This window comes from Phocoena sinus, chromosome 12, assembly GCF_008692025.1.
Source record: "Phocoena sinus isolate mPhoSin1 chromosome 12, mPhoSin1.pri, whole genome shotgun sequence".
NCBI lineage: Eukaryota > Metazoa > Chordata > Mammalia > Artiodactyla > Phocoenidae > Phocoena > Phocoena sinus.
In genome coordinates, this window is record NC_045774.1 from 48,358,296 (window position 1) to 48,373,948 (window position 15,653).

Sequence of the window (15,653 nt, forward strand, 5' to 3'; positions counted from 1 at the left end):
GCAAGAGTTTCTCTACAGAAGACATACAGAAGTGTAATTTGCCAGGTCTTAGGGTGTGTGTATTATACTCTACCTAGATAGCATCTATTCTAACAGGGTTTTTGTAATACAGTTAGCTTATACATGATTGGTAAATAAGAGAATAATTAAAGTTTTACTTAGAAGTCATGTTGTTTCGCATAAAATTTTTTTAGGCAAGAGGAGCCAGAATAGGAGGAGTAGAATTGCAGCCTTCAGTAGGAAAGGAAAAGCCCTCTTTTCACTGCTGTATTGGCAGCAGGGGCTCTTTTGACTGTATTAAACAACAGCTAGAAATGAGCACCTACACCCACCCAGGGCTTCCTCCTTCCCTAGAGTTGCATCCTAGCGTTGTGCCCTCTGTGACTCATGGCAGGTTTCACCCTCTCCTCAGTACTTTAATGGTAGCCTTCTGGCTCAGAGCTCTATTTCCATTTGCTTTGTCTTAGCATCTGCGAGCCCCATCCTAATCGAAATGTACCCAGAATTTCCATACTATTATTTTCTGTGCATTTTTAATATCTGCTATGACAGCCTCCAGCACACTGAGCTGCCTGCCTGAGTTTATTTCCTCAGGTACCAATTATTGATTTTGTTAGTGTTCTCATTACAGAGTTGCATGAGTTTTGTCTTAGCCTTTTATTTTCCTTATAAGCTCAATTTTAGTGCTTAATTTTTCAGATTTTGAGGTATGTTAACAATAAAACTATCACATTTGGTAGTAAAGCCAGTATTTCACAGTTGCTCTATAAAATGTACCTAAGTTTATATTCCCACGATGTGTTAGAGCTTAAACTTCCCTACATCCTCAACAATATTTGATAGTGTAACATGTAAAAATTTTTTGCCATTCTCATTCTTTGAAATCTAAATCTCCTTAGTTTAATCTTCATTTCCTGATTACTAAGTTTGAGCATTTGGATCTCTTTATCTGAGAATTGCTTATTCATGTTCTTTGCTCATTTTCTACTGGATCTGTACTGTTTTTCTTACTTATTTGTAGGAATTCCTCATATTTTCTGGATATCAAGCCTTTATCAGTTATATTTATTGTAGAGATATTTTCTCCTCATCTAGAATTACACTTTAAAGTCTCCACAAAATTTTTTTTAGCTTTTTTTTTAAATTTTCTTCCCTTTTCTCTTTTTTAAAGTGTTTTACGTGTCTTCAATTTTAACCTTAAATTTAACAGTTTTTTTCCTTTACTGTTTGGTTTTTGTGCCTGGTTTACAATTCCTTCCCTTTCTGGATGTAATGAAAGTTTTCATCCTTAAGGTTTATGTGTGCTTACAGATTGGTTTTTCACATGTAGGTCTTCAGTTCATTTGACATTTTACTTGTGTATATAGTAAGGATCTTATTGTTATTTATTTTTCTAGATATAAAGAGCTAGTGGTTCCAGCATATTTATTGAAACGTTTTTTTTTTTCCACTGAATTCCCCAACCTCGGTTGTGTTCTCCCATGTTAATGTCATACTGTTGTAATTACTGTTGCTTTGTAAGTAATGATATATATCAGGAGCAGATCTTCCCTATTTAGCTTCAAAATTATCTTATTTACTCTTTTTTTTAATACCTCTTTATTGGAGTATAATTGCTTTACCATGTTGTGTGAGTTTCTGCTGTACAACAAAGTGAATCAGTTATATGTATACATACATCCCCATAACCCCTCCCTCTTAAGCCTCCCTCCCTCCCACCCTTCCTATCCCACTCCTCTAGGTCATCACAAAGCACCAAGATGATCTCCCTGTGCTATGTAGCAGCTTCCCACTAGCCATCTACAAAATTGTCGTATTTACTCTTGATCTTTAAAAAAAGCTTTCCCAGGGCTTCCCTGGTGGTGCAGTGGTTGAGAATCTGCCTGCTAATGCAAGGGACACGGGTTCGAGCCCTCGTCTGGGAGGATCCCACATGCCACAGAGCAGCTAGGCCTGTGAGCTACAACTACTGAGCCTGCGCGTCTGGAGCCTGTGCTCCGCAACTAGAGAGGCTGCAATGGTGAGAGGCCCGCACACTGCGATGAAGAGTGGCCCCCGCTTGCCACAACTAGAGAAAGCTCTCGCAGAGAAACGAAGACCCAACACAGCAAAAATAAATAAATAAATTAATAAACTCCTACCCCCAACATCATCTTAAAAAAAAAGCTTTCCCATGTTAATTTTAAGGTCGGATTGTTTTGTTTCTGGGAAGAACCCTGTTGAGATTTTATTGGAAATTTATTGAATTTATAGACCAATTTAGAAACATTTTAAATCTTTCTATATACCAAATTAGCTCATTTATGCACATGATATATTTCTCAGTTTATTTGGTCTTCCTTCATGTCTTTCAATAAAGTTCTGCAATTTTTCTGGTAAAATTATTTTATATCTTTTATTAGATATGCTCCAGGTGCCTTATAAATGTTGCAGTTTTAAGTTTAGCTTTCAAAAATTACATCTTCTAATTGCTGGTATTAGGAACTTCACTGACCTTGTGTGTCAGTCTTATATCCAGCAACTTTTATTAGTGCTAATAGTTAATATGTCTTTTTGATTGGATTTTCTGTGTATAGAGTCATCATCAGAAAATAATAATTGTATTACTTCCCTTCCCATCCTTATACTTTTTTAATGTTTTGATGCAGTGCTTAAGAACTTAACGATGATATTAAGTAGAAATGGAAAAAAAGTTTCTCCTGGCTTTAAAGTGAATGCCTTTATATTTCATCATTAAGTATGAAATTTACTACAGGATATTGGTAGATAAACTTTATAATCAGTTTATTATCTCTTGTTTCTTGCTTCTTAAGAAGTTTGGGGTTTTTTTTTTTTTTTTTGGTTTTTTTGCGGGGGGAGGTACGCGGGCCTCTCACTGTTGTGGCCTCTCCCGTTGTGGAACACAGGCTTCGGACGCGCAGGCTCAGCAGCCATGGCTCACGGGCCCAGCTGCTTCGTGGCATGTAGGATCTTCCGGGACCGGGGCATGAACCCGTGTCCCCTGCATCAGCAGGCGGACTCTCAACCACTGCGCCACCAGGGAAGCCCGAAGTTTGGGTTTTTTGAAATCATGAATGGATATTAAATTTTACCAAATTTTTTTTTGAAAATATTGACATAATCAGTTTTTCTCTTTTACTCTGTTAATATGGTAGTTAAATTAATAATGTTGATGTATCTAATGTTAAACTGTCCTTGCACTCCTGAAATAAATCCTTTGTTGTCATAATGTAGTATGTTTTTTTAAATGTTGCTATATCTACTTTGGTAATATTTTGTTTAGAATTGTAACTTTTTTTTTTTTTTTTAGTAATTGAGAAAGATTCATACTTTGTCCCCATTAAATGCATTGTGGAGCTTTTCATATTTTTCAACTCTCCTTTCAAGAATTTTTATTAGATTGATATAATCTATATCTTAGAGGTTTGATAGGTCTCATCTGTAAAACCATCCAGACTTATATAGATTTTTGTGGGTTGATTTTATGTGGCAGGGGTGGGAAGTAAAGGGAGTGGATTTTAAGCTATTAATTCAACTTCCTTAATTGTTACAGGTCTACTCAAGTTTTCTGTTTCTGTTTGAATCAGTTTATATCATATTTTTCCTAAGAAATTATCCATTTAATCTGATTTTTCCATATTTGTGGTATAAAGTTGTTCATAGTATTACTTTAACATGCCTCTTTTACCTTTGGCACTTCCACTTGTATTTCTAACATTGTTTATGCCTTCTCTCTATTTTGTTGTGATCATTCTTGCCAATCTTGTGTATTTTGTTATTAGTTTGAGAACCATCTTTTGTTTTCACTGATCTCATTTTTTTTGTTGTTTTGAGATGACCTATTTTCTGTGGTTTTTTTGTTCTTTCATTTTGACTAAACACTATTAGGCTAGCTATGTGTGTTAATATATTTCTGGGATGTGTTAAAAATATTTCTTCCTGAAACTTCTCTCTTTTAAAAACTGTTGAAAAACACTTCGTTTTAAGTCTGAATATCAGAAGGAGAAAAATAGAACTGTTTCCAATTAGCTTTCTTTAAACTGCTTGCCATATTTTGCTATATAGTCTTTTTTTTTAAGATTATTGAGGTTTTTTAAAAATTATTTTTAGCTGCATTGGGTCTTTGTTGCTGCACGCGGGCTTTCTCTAGTTGTGTCGAGTGGGGGCTACTCTTCGTTGCGGTGCACGGGCTTCTCATTTTGGTGGCTTCTCTTATTGCGGAGCACGGGCTCTAGGCGCATGGGCTTCAGTAGTTGTGGCACGTGCACTCAGTAGTTGTGGCTTGTGGGCTCTAGAGCACAGTTCAGTAGTTGTGGCACATGGGCTTAGTTGCTCCACGGCATGTGGGATCTTCCCAGACCAGGGCTCAAACCCATGTCCTCTGCATTGGCAGGCAGGCGGATTCTTCACCACTGTGCCACCAGGGAAGTCCTATATAGTCTTCTTTTCCCCTACTATTATGTGCTTTTTATTCTCCCTCTCCCTTTGATTAGATTATGAGATTCATTTTATGTTCTAAAAATTATTTAATCCCTCTATACATTAGACCTTCTATAAAAATCACATGGCAAAAGACTTACATTTTAAAATCATGAATTAAAAGATATGGAGAAATATAAAGTTAATGTAAAATGAATTATTTCAAAATAAACTATACAGAATTTTTTTTTCTTTCTTTTTTTTTTGCGGTACTCGGACCTCTCACTGTTGTGGCCTCTCCCATTGCGGAGCACAGGCTCGGGACCCGCAGGCTCAGCAGCCATGGCTCACGGGCCCAGCCGCTCCACGGCATGTGGGATCTTCCCAGACCAGGACACGAACCTGTGTCCCCTGCATCGGCAGGCGGACTCTCAACCACTGCACCACCAGGGAAGCCTTAGAGAATTTTATTATTCAAGTCGGACAACTTGTCTTTTCTGTTTGTTTTATAAATTTTATTTTATTTTTTGTAAGTGGTAACATTTTTATATTAAAAAAATTTTGTTTGAAGTATTGTTGATTCCCTGTTGTGTACAATTTCTGCTGTACAGCAAAGTGACTCCATTATACAAATATATATATTCTTTTTCATATTCTTTTCCATTATGTTTTATTACAGGATATTGAATATAGTTCCCTGTGCCATATCGTTGGACCTTGTTGTTTATCTATCCTATATATAATAGTTTGCATCTGCTAATCCCAAACTCTCAATCCTTCCCTTCTCCACTCCCCTCCCCTTTGGCGACCACAAGTCTCTGTGAGTCTGTTTCTGTTTCATAGAGAAGTTCATTTGTGTCATATTTTAGATTCCACATATAAGTGATAACATGGTATTTGTCTTTCAAAGTCTTTCTGACTTACTTTGCTCAGTATGATAATCTCTATGTCCATCCATGTTGCTGAAAATGGCCTTATTTCATTCTTTTTAATGGCTGAGTAGTATTCTATTGTATAAGTATACCACATCTTCTTTATCCATTCATCTATCAGTGGACATTTAGGTTGTTTCCATGTCTTGTCTGTTGTGAATAGTGCTTTTATGAACATAGGGGTGCATGTATCTTTTTGAATTATAGTTTTGTCTGGGTATATGCCCAAGAATGGCATTGCTGGATCCTAGGGCAACTCTGTTTTTAGTTTTTTGAGGACCTTCATACTGTTTTATGTAGTGGCTGTACCAACTTACATTCCCACCAACAGTGTAGGAGGGTTCCCCTTTTCTACGCACCCTCTCCAGCATTTGTTATTTGTAGTCTTTTTTTTTTTTTTTGTAGTCTTTTTAATGATGGCCATTCTCACTGGTGTGAGGTTATACCTCATTGTAGTTTGATTTGCATTTCTCTAATAATTAGCAATGATGAGCATCTTTCATGCGCCTAATGGCCACCTATATGTATTCTTTGGAGAAATGTCTGTTTAGGTCTTCTGCCCATTTTTCAATTGGGATGTTTGGTTTTTTGTTATTGAATTGTAGGAGCTGTTTGTATATTTTGGAAATTAAGCCCTTGTTGGTCGCATGATTTGCAAATATTTTCTCCCATTCTGTGGGTTTGTTTATGGTTTCTTTTGCTGTGCAAAAGCTTATACGTTTGATTAGGACACATTCGTTTATTTTTGTTTTTATTTCTGTTGCCTTGGGAGGCTGTCCTAAGAAAACATTGCTATAATTTATGTCAGAGAATGTTTTACCTATGTTCTCTTCTAGCAGTTTTATGATGTCTTATATTTAAATCTTCAAGCCATTTTGAGTTTATTTTTTTGCATGTTATGAGGGTGTGTTCTAGTTTCATTGATTTACATGCTGCTGTCGCAACTTTCCCAACACCACTTGCTGAAGAGACTGTCTTTTCCCCATTGTATATTCTTGCCTCCTTTGTTGAAGATTAATTGTCAATACATGTGTAGGTTTATTTCTGGGCTCTCTATTCTGTTCCATTAGTCTATATGTCTGTTTTTGTGCCAATACTATGCTGTTTTAAGTACTGTAATTTTGTAGTATTGTCAGAAGTCTGGAAGGGCTGTGCCTCCTGCTTTGTTCTTTTTCCTCAGGATTGTTTTGGCAATTTTGGGTCTCTTATGATTCCATATAAATTTTAGGAATATTTATTCTAGTTCTGTGAAAAATGTCATGGGTATTTTGATGGGTATTGCCTTAAATCTGTATATTGCTTTGGGTAGTATAGCCATTTTAACAATATTAATTTTTCCAATCCAGGAGCATGGGATATCTTTCCATTTCTTTGAGTCATCTTCAGTTTCCTCTGTTAATGTGTTGTATCAATAGTTCTCAGCATATAAATCTTTCACCTCCTTGGTGAGGTTTATTCCTAAGTATTTTAATTTTTTTGATGTGATTTTAAAAGTGATTGTTTGTTTACATTCCCTTTCCGGTATTTCATTGTTAGTGTAAAGAAATGCAGCTAATTTCTGTATGTTAATCTTGTATCCTGCTACCTTGTATTCATTTATCAGTTCTAGTAGTTTTTATGTGGAGTCTTCAGGGTTTTCTATATATACTATCACGTCATCTGCGTATAATGACAATTTTACCTCTTCCCTACCAATTTGAATACCTTTTATTTATTTTTCTTGTATGATTCCTGTTGCTAGGGCTTCCAATACTATGTTGAATAGAAATGTTGAGAGTGGGCATCCTTGTCTTGTTCCAGAGTTTAGCAGGAAGGCTTTCAGCTTTTCATCATTGAGTATTATATTGGCTGTGGGTTTGTCATAAATACCTTTTGTTATGTTGAGGTATGTTCCCTCTATACCGACTTTTGTAAGAGTTTTTATCATGAATGGATGTTGAATTTTATCAGATACTTTTTCTGCATCTATTGAGATGATTATGTGGTTTTTGTCTTTTCGTTTGTTGATGTGGTGTATCACATTGATTGATTTGCATATGTCGAACCATCCTTTTGACCTTGGGATGAATCCAACTTGGTCATGGTGTATGATCTTTTTTACGTGTTGTTGGATGCAGTTTGCTAATATTTTATTGAGAATTTTTGCATCTATATTCATCAAAGATATTGGCCTGTAATTTTCTTTTTTGGGTAGTGTCTTTGTCTAGTTTTGGTATCAGGGTAATGGTGGCTTCATAGAATGTCTTTGGGAGTATTCCTTTCTCTTCAATCTTTTGGAAGAGTTTGAGAAGGATTGGTATAAGTTCTTTGTGCGTTTGGTAGAATTCACCTGTGAAACATCTGGTTCTGGACTTTTGTTTGCAGGGAGTTTTTTTATTACAGATTCTGTTTCACTTCTAGTGATCAGATGATCTGTTCAAGTTATCTGTTTCTTGTTTCAGTTTTGGAGGGCTGTATGTTTCTAGAAGGTTGTCCATTTCTTCTAGGTTGTGTAATTGTTCATAGTGTTGTCTTATGGTTTTTTGTATTTCTGCAGTATCAGTTGTGATTTCTCCTCTTTGATTTCTTATTTTGTTTATTTGGGTCTTCTCTCTTTTTTCTTGCTAAGCCTGGCCAGAGGTTTGTCAATTTTGTTTATGCTTTCAAAGAATCAGCTCTTGGTTTTATTGATTTTTTTCTATTTTATTTATTTCCTCTCTGATCTTTATTATCTCCTTCCTTCTGCTGACTTTAGGTTTTGTTTGTTCTTCTTTTTCTAATTCTTCTAGGTGATGTGTTAGATTGTTTATTTGAGCTTTTTCTTAAAGAAGTCCTGTATCACTATGAACTTCCCTCTAAGAACTCGTTTTACAAATTTTAATGTACATTGATTTTTATCAGAGTAATATAACTGTTTGTACATACTAGGTAGGATTTAGAGGCTAAAGAGATTGTAAATATTTAGTGATTCACAGTTTCAGGGTTTTTTGTTTTTGTTTTTTTAATTACTCTGTATGACTAGTTAGATACTCCTGTGGCTTTCATTAAGTTTTATTATGGTTTTATTTAGCATATGTCAGCAACACTTCAAAATTTTAAATAGGTTTACATTGTAATGTTTCCTAATTTACACAAATTCTAAACAGTAAATTTCAGATTTAGGTCATTTACTTTAATGTTTTTGTACTCTTTGTCCTCTTAAGGTCATATTAGACACAAAGTGGAGGAAGCTCTTATTAATGAAGAAGCAATTTTGAACCTCATGGAAAACAGTCAGACTTTTCAGCCTTTGACCCAAAGACTGAGTGAGTCACCAGCTTTCTGTAAGTAACAATTGTGCCGTAAATTTTCAGTGTCTTATATCAACAAAAGTGCGTATGTCAGGCAGTATTTTTTTCTTTGATTTGAAGAGGTTAATATTGCATGTTTGATAAATTCTTAGTATAAAAATGAAATCTTGCATTACGAGATGTAGTAGCTTCTTTTTTGTTTTCTACACAGCTTTTTCTGAAAAATAGTTGTGTAAGAAAATAATTTTTTTTTTTTTTTTAAACTTTGTTGGGAAGAGAACCATATTGTTTTAAGGGGAAATATGCTTAATTTGAATTAAAATTCTCCAAAGTTAACATTAATAAAATACCATAATTGATTCTTTTTTGGTAAGTATCAGGAATTTCCCTGGACAATTCCTTTCGAGCTGTTAATTTTTGACTAGCATGTAGAACATGACAGTTATTTCTGAGTATCTTTGCATCTCCATAAATTCATTTTCATTAATATGGTAAACTATTTGCTAGATTTCATTTCAATAATTTAGTCTAAATTACTGACATTTTTCAGAAATTCATTTAAATTTTCTTTGCAAAAAGTGAGATATCATTGAACTTCATGCCTCTTGCTTTGCTTGGTATAGTGATTTTATGTTTCTTGCTCACTTTCTGTTTTTCCATTCTTACTGTATCAAATGAGGTATAGCATCAAATGTTATCCTACCTCTCTACGGTGTCTTCTCTCTGTTATTTACATTTTCATTTGAGTGGAAGATTAATCGAATGACTAGGGACAGTACCAAAATTATTGTACATAGTCATATTTCAAGAACATTTTCTATGGAGGTAGGTAGCTTTTTTCTTTTTTAAATGAATGACATGAAATACGTAGAAAGAAATGATCCAAAGACCACATTTAAAAATTAATTTGAAGTTTATAATCTAAAATGCTTTATTTCTCTGAGTAAATAGATATATATATATATATATATACCTAAATTATATTTTAGTTATAAAAAAACAAAAAAGAAATTGAAAAAGAGAGACATATCCTTATTTCATTATATTAGGCAAATATAATGTATCACCAGCTGATATAATTCCACCTTGCATAAGGTTACAAAAAATGTAATCTCAGTGTTAGAGATCTGAGAGTCAAATATCTATAAATCATTTGCCAATGTTAACCATTTTTAAAGTATGAGGCAGGAAAAATTAACTGCAATTCTAGATTTAAGAAATGGATTTTTGCCAAAATGGCTCTTATAAGCAAATATCTTCAATTTTGCCTTACAGTTCGTAGCCTTACAGTTGGTAGCATGATTGAACCAGTAGCATGATTGAACCAGTTTGTTTAATGTCAACAAAGAAAACCTGAAACTTAATAGTTTAGTAAATGGGGAATATACTATCTCATTTTACAGAGAAAAAGGTTGTGTACTAGATTAGAACAAACCTCCATCTTTATGATCTTTTTTTAAAAAATAATAGCTTTTATTGGGAAATAATTCACATATTGTAAAACTCACCTTCTAACATGTACAGTTCAGTGGTTTTTAGCATTTCAGGTATTTACGCAACCATTTCCACTATCTAATTCCAGGACTTTTTTTTTTTTCCAGGACATTTTTATCACCCTAAAAAGAAATGCAATACCCATTTGTAGTCACTTCCCATTTTTCATTCCTCTCAGCCTCTGGCAACCTCTAATCTATTTTCTCTTTTTCTGGATTTACCTATTTTCGGCATTTCATATAAACAGAATTATATAACCTTTTGTTTCTGTATTCTTTCACTTAGCATAATGTTTTCAAGATCCATTCATGTTGAGGTACATGTCAGTATTGCATTCCTTTTTACTATTGAATAATGTTGCATCATATGGATATATACCATATTTCATTTTTCCATCTTTCAGTTGATGGATATTTGGGTCGTTTCCACTTTTTTGGCCATTGGGGTAATGATGCTATGATTATTCATGTATAGGTTTTCGTGTGGACATATGTTTTCACTTCTCTTGGATACATACTTAAGAATGGAATTACTGGGTCCTCTGGTAACTCTGTGTTTAGCATTTTGAGTAACTGCCAAACTTTTTTTCCCCAAAGCAACTGCACCATTGTACAATTCGACCAGCAGTGTATGAGGGCTCCAATTTCTTCACATCCTTGTCAACACTTGTTATTATCTGTTTTTGATTTTAGCAACCCTAGTGCACATGATGGTGATATTTCAGTGGTGGTCTTCAAGGTTTTTAAGTAATGTTATTAATCACTTTTAAAGCTCTCTTGTGTTTTGCAACTACAGGTTTTGTTTGACTGTCCTGTGAGCTAAATACAGCTTAAGAGAGGGATAAGGTGTTCACATTATCATTTTTAAGGCACTTCCTTAGCATTAATTCATATATTTATTATATATTTTATATTTAGTTTGATCACTTGTGATTATATTTGGTTTAGTGCTCCTCAACCTTGCTTGTGCAGTAGGAGATTGAGCAACTTGTTAACATGCAAATTCCTGGGCCTTACATCAGAAATTCTAATTCAGTAGGTGTGAGATGGTGTCTGGGAATTTTCTTTTTCAGGACACAAAATCATTTGTAATGCAGGTGGTCCAAAGATTACACTTTAATGGAAGAACTACATCAATACATAAATCTTTGTACCAGCTGTATCCTTTCAGCATGTGCCAACATCTGTGGTTCTTGTTGTTGTTTTATATATAATTGATCTGAATTATTGAATTATTTGGAAAATTTAAGTTGTTTGTTGGTGATGCTTCACTTGTTTTATAGTGGACAGTAGTCCTGATGAGGCTCTGGTACATCTTCTTGCTGGTTTGGAAAATGACGGATATCAGGGGGGAAGAAATAGGATGCCATCATCATGTCGTTCGTTTGGAAACAGTAAAAATCCTCAAAATAGTGATGATGAAGAAAATGAACCACAGATTGAAAAAGAAGAAATGGAGCTTAGTTTAGTAATGTCTCAGAGATGGGACAGCAATATTGAAGAACATTGTGCCAAAAAGAGGTAACTTTTTAGTTATTTCAGTTGCTTTACCTTTGGTCATTATCATTGTTCTTTAATCAGAAATTATTTCTTACTATTATTCATAATAAAAAATACCTAATAAACTAAATTGACTTCTTTGAAATCTCTTTTAAATAGTGTGTAAACTTTATATTCCAAGCAAAATAAAATTTTGGTACATTTAAAAAGATTAAACCTAACTTTATTTTTTTCTATTATTAACAAGATGTAATTGATATACACCACTGTATGAATTTTCAGTGTACAGCATAATGGTTTGATTTGCATATATTATGAATTAATTACCACAACAGGTTTAGTTAACATCATCATCTCATATAATTACAATAAAAAGAAATGGGGGAAACTTTTTATCTCCTTGTAATGAGAACTTTCATACATATCATACGTACAGCATATATATACATACATACATATGTATCATACAGCAGTGGTAACTATAGTCACCGTGTTGTACATTATATCCCTAGTACTTATTTGTCTTATAACAAAGTTTGTGTCTTTTGATTACCTTGCTCCAATTTGTGCTCTCCTCATAAACTTAACTTAGAAATCATCTGTCTATATATACAATAGTAATATGTGGGTCATAAATGGGGCAAAATAGAAGTGCCTCCTTATCTCAGAACTTGAGGAAAAAAGAATGCCCTTTGAGAGTTAAACTCTTATGGGTTAGAGCAACAAATATAGAGTCAGCTTGAAGACAAGGAATGGCTTCTAGGTCTGATTAGATTGAAGGAGTTAAATATTAATGAATGAATGAATGTCAGAAGCAGTAACTGATATTCTGTTCCATTTCTCAAAGAAAATGAGTAAGATGGCAGTGTGGTTTTCTTTTTTTCTTTCCTTTTTACATTTTAACCTTTTTTTTTTAAGTATAGTTAATTTACAATGTTGTGTTAGTTTCAGATGTATAGCAGAGTGATTCAGTTTTTTATATATATATTCTTTTTCAGATTCTTTTCCATTATAGATTATTATAAGATATTGAATATAGTTCCCTGTGCTATACAGTAGGCCCTTATTATTTATCTGTTTTACATAAAGTAGTACGTATATGTTAATCCCAAATTCCTAATCTCCCCTCCCCCCCACTGTCCCCTTTGGTAACCATAAGTTTGTTTTCTATGTCTGTGAGTCTTTCTGTTTTGTAAATAAATTCATTCGTATCATATTTTTAAAATTTATTTATTTATTTTGGCTGTGCTGGATCTTAGTTGTGGCACGCAGGATCTTCATTGTGGCATGCAGGATCTTTAGTTGCAGCATATGGGGTCTTAGTTATGGCATGCAGACTTCTTAGTTATGGCATGTGGGATCTAGCTCCCTGACCAGGGATCAAACCTGGGACCCCTGCATTTGGAGTGTGGCGTCTTACCCACTGGACCACCAGGGAAGTCCCCATTTGTATCATATTTTAGATTCCACATATAAGTGATATTATATGATATTTGTCTTTCTCTGACTTAGTCCATCCATGCTGCTGCAGGTGGCATTATTTCATTCTTTTTTATGGCTGAGTAATATTCATATATATGTATACACGTGTGTGTGTGTGTGTGTGTGTGTGTGTGTGTGTGTGTATATATATATATTTATCCTACATCTTCTTTCCCCATTCATCTGTCGATTGACACTTAGGTGGCTTCCATGTCTTGGCTATTCTGAATAGTGCTGCTGTGAACATTGGGGTGCATGTATCTTTTTGAACTAGAGTTTTCTCCAGATATACGTCCAGGAGTGGGATTGCAGAATCATATGGTAGCTCTATTTTTAGTATTTTAAACCACCTCCATACTGTTCTCCATAGTGGCTGCACCAATCTACATTCCCACCAACAGTGTAGGAGGGTTCCTTTTTCTCCACACCCTCTGCAGCATTTATTATTTGTAGACTTTTTAATGACGGAAGTTCTGACTGCTGTGAAGTGATACCTTATTGTAGTTTCGATTTGGATTTCTCCAACAATTAGTGATATTTAGCATCTTTTCATGTGCCTGTTGGCCATCTGTATGTCTTCTTTGGAGAAATGTCTGTTTAGGTCTTCTGCTGATTGTTTGATTGGATTGTTTGGTTTTTAAAATTTCTTTTAAAATGTTTATTCATTTTATTTTAAATTTATTTATTGATGGCTGCGTTGGGTCCTCGTTGCTGCGTGTGGGCTTTCTCTAGTTGCGGTGAGTGAAGGCGACTGTTTGTTGTGTTGCGTAGGCTTCTCGTTGTGCTGGCTTTTCTTGTTGCAGAGCACGGGCTCTAGACGCGCAGGCTTCAGTAGTTGTGGCTCGTGGGCTCTAGAATGCAGGCTCAGTAGTTGTGGCATGGGCTTAGTTGCTCCATGGCACATCGGATATTCCTGGACCAGGGCTTGAACCTGTGTCCCCTGCATTGGCCAGCGGATGCTTAACCCACTGCACCACCAGGGAAGCCCTGTTGTTTTTTTTTATATTAAGCTGCATGAGCTGTTTGTATATTTTGGAAATTAAGCCCTTGTTGGTCGCATCATTTGCAGATATTTTCTCCCATTCCATAGGTTGTCTTTTCATTTTGTTTGTGGTTTCCTTTGCTGTGCAAAAGCTTTTAAGTTTAGTTAGGTCCCATTTGTTTATTTTTGTTTTTATTTCTATTACTCTAAGAGATGGATCCAAAAAAATTTTGCTGCAATTTATGTCAAAGACTGTGCTATGTTTTCCTCTAGGAGTTTTATAGTATTCAGTCTCACATTCAGGTCTTTGATCCATTTTGAGTTTATTTTTGTAAATGGTGTAGAGAATGTTCTAATTTCATTCTTTTGCATGTAGCTGTCCAGTTTTCCCAGCACCACTTGTTGAAGAGACTGCCTTTTTCTCTGTTGTGGCCTCTCCCATTGTGGAGCACAGGCTCTCACTGTTGTGGCCTCTCCCATTGTGGAGCACAGGCTCCAGATGCGCAGGCTCAGCAGCCATAGCTCACGGGCCCAGCTGCTCCGCGGCATGTGGGTTCTTCCCAGACCAGGGCACGAACCCGTGTCCCTTGCATCAGCCAGCGGACTCTCAACCACTGCGCCACCAGGGAAGTCCTCTGTTGTATATTCTTGCCTCCTGTGTTGTAGATTAATTGACCTTAAGTGCATGAGTGTATTTCTGGACTTTCTGTCTAGTACCATTGATCTGTGTGTGTGTTTTTGTGCCAGTACCATACTGTTTTGATTACTGTAGTTTTGTGGTATACTCTGAAGTAAGGGAGCCTGATTTCTCCAGCTCTGTTCTTCCTTCTCAAGATTGTTTGGCTCTTTGGGGTCCTTTGTGTTTCCGTACAAATTTTAAAGTTTTTTGTTCCAGTTCTGTGAAAAATGTTATTGGTAATTTGGTAGGGATTGTATTGAATCTGTAGATTGTTTTGGGTAGATGGTCATTTTTAACAACATTGATTCTGTCAATCCAAGAACACAGTGTATTTTTCCAGCTGTTTGTGTCATCTTCAGTTTCTTTCATCACCATCATATTTTTTGGAGTACAGGTCTTTTGCCTCCTTAGGTAGGTTTATTCCTAGATATTTTATTCTTTTTGCTGTGCTGGTAAATGGGGTTGTTTCTTTAATTTCTCTTTCTGATCTTTTTTGTAAAATATATACATTTATTTATTTAATTTATTTATTTTTGGGTCTTTGTTGCTGTGAGTGGGCTTTCTCTAGTTGTGGCAAGCGGGGGCTACTCTTTGTTGCAGTGCGCAGACTTCTCATCACGGTGGCTTCTCTTGTGCAGCGCAGACTGTAGGCATGCGGGCTTCAGTAGTTGTGGCTCACGGGCTCCAGGGCACAAGCTCAGTTGTTGTGGTGCATGGGCTTAGTTGCTCTGCAGCATGTGGGATCTTCCCAGACCAGGGATCAAACCCGTGTCCCTTGCATTGTCAGGTGGATTCTTAACCACTGTGCCCCCAGGCAAGTCCTCTCTATCTGATCTTTCATTGTAAGCGTATAGAAATGCAACAGATTTCTGGTATTAATTTTGTATCCTGCAACTT

General features: G+C 35.4%; 1 protein-coding gene and 1 non-coding gene across 3 annotated transcripts in view; one reads left to right on the plus strand and one right to left on the minus strand.

The window, feature by feature from the left end:
* The window catches only part of REV3L (REV3 like, DNA directed polymerase zeta catalytic subunit), a 185,883-nt gene that overhangs the window by 80,493 nt on the left and 89,737 nt on the right, over nt 1–15,653 (plus strand). For both annotated transcript variants that reach the window (XM_032650683.1, XM_032650682.1), the window contains 2 exons: nt 8,534–8,653; nt 11,397–11,634. In XM_032650683.1, the coding sequence (XP_032506574.1) occupies nt 8,534–8,653; nt 11,397–11,634 (358 nt within the window). The remainder of the gene's footprint in view (nt 1–8,533; nt 8,654–11,396; nt 11,635–15,653) is intronic.
* On the minus strand, nt 12,979–13,051 carry TRNAW-CCA. The gene has a single exon. It is a non-coding gene; the product is annotated as a tRNA-Trp (tRNA).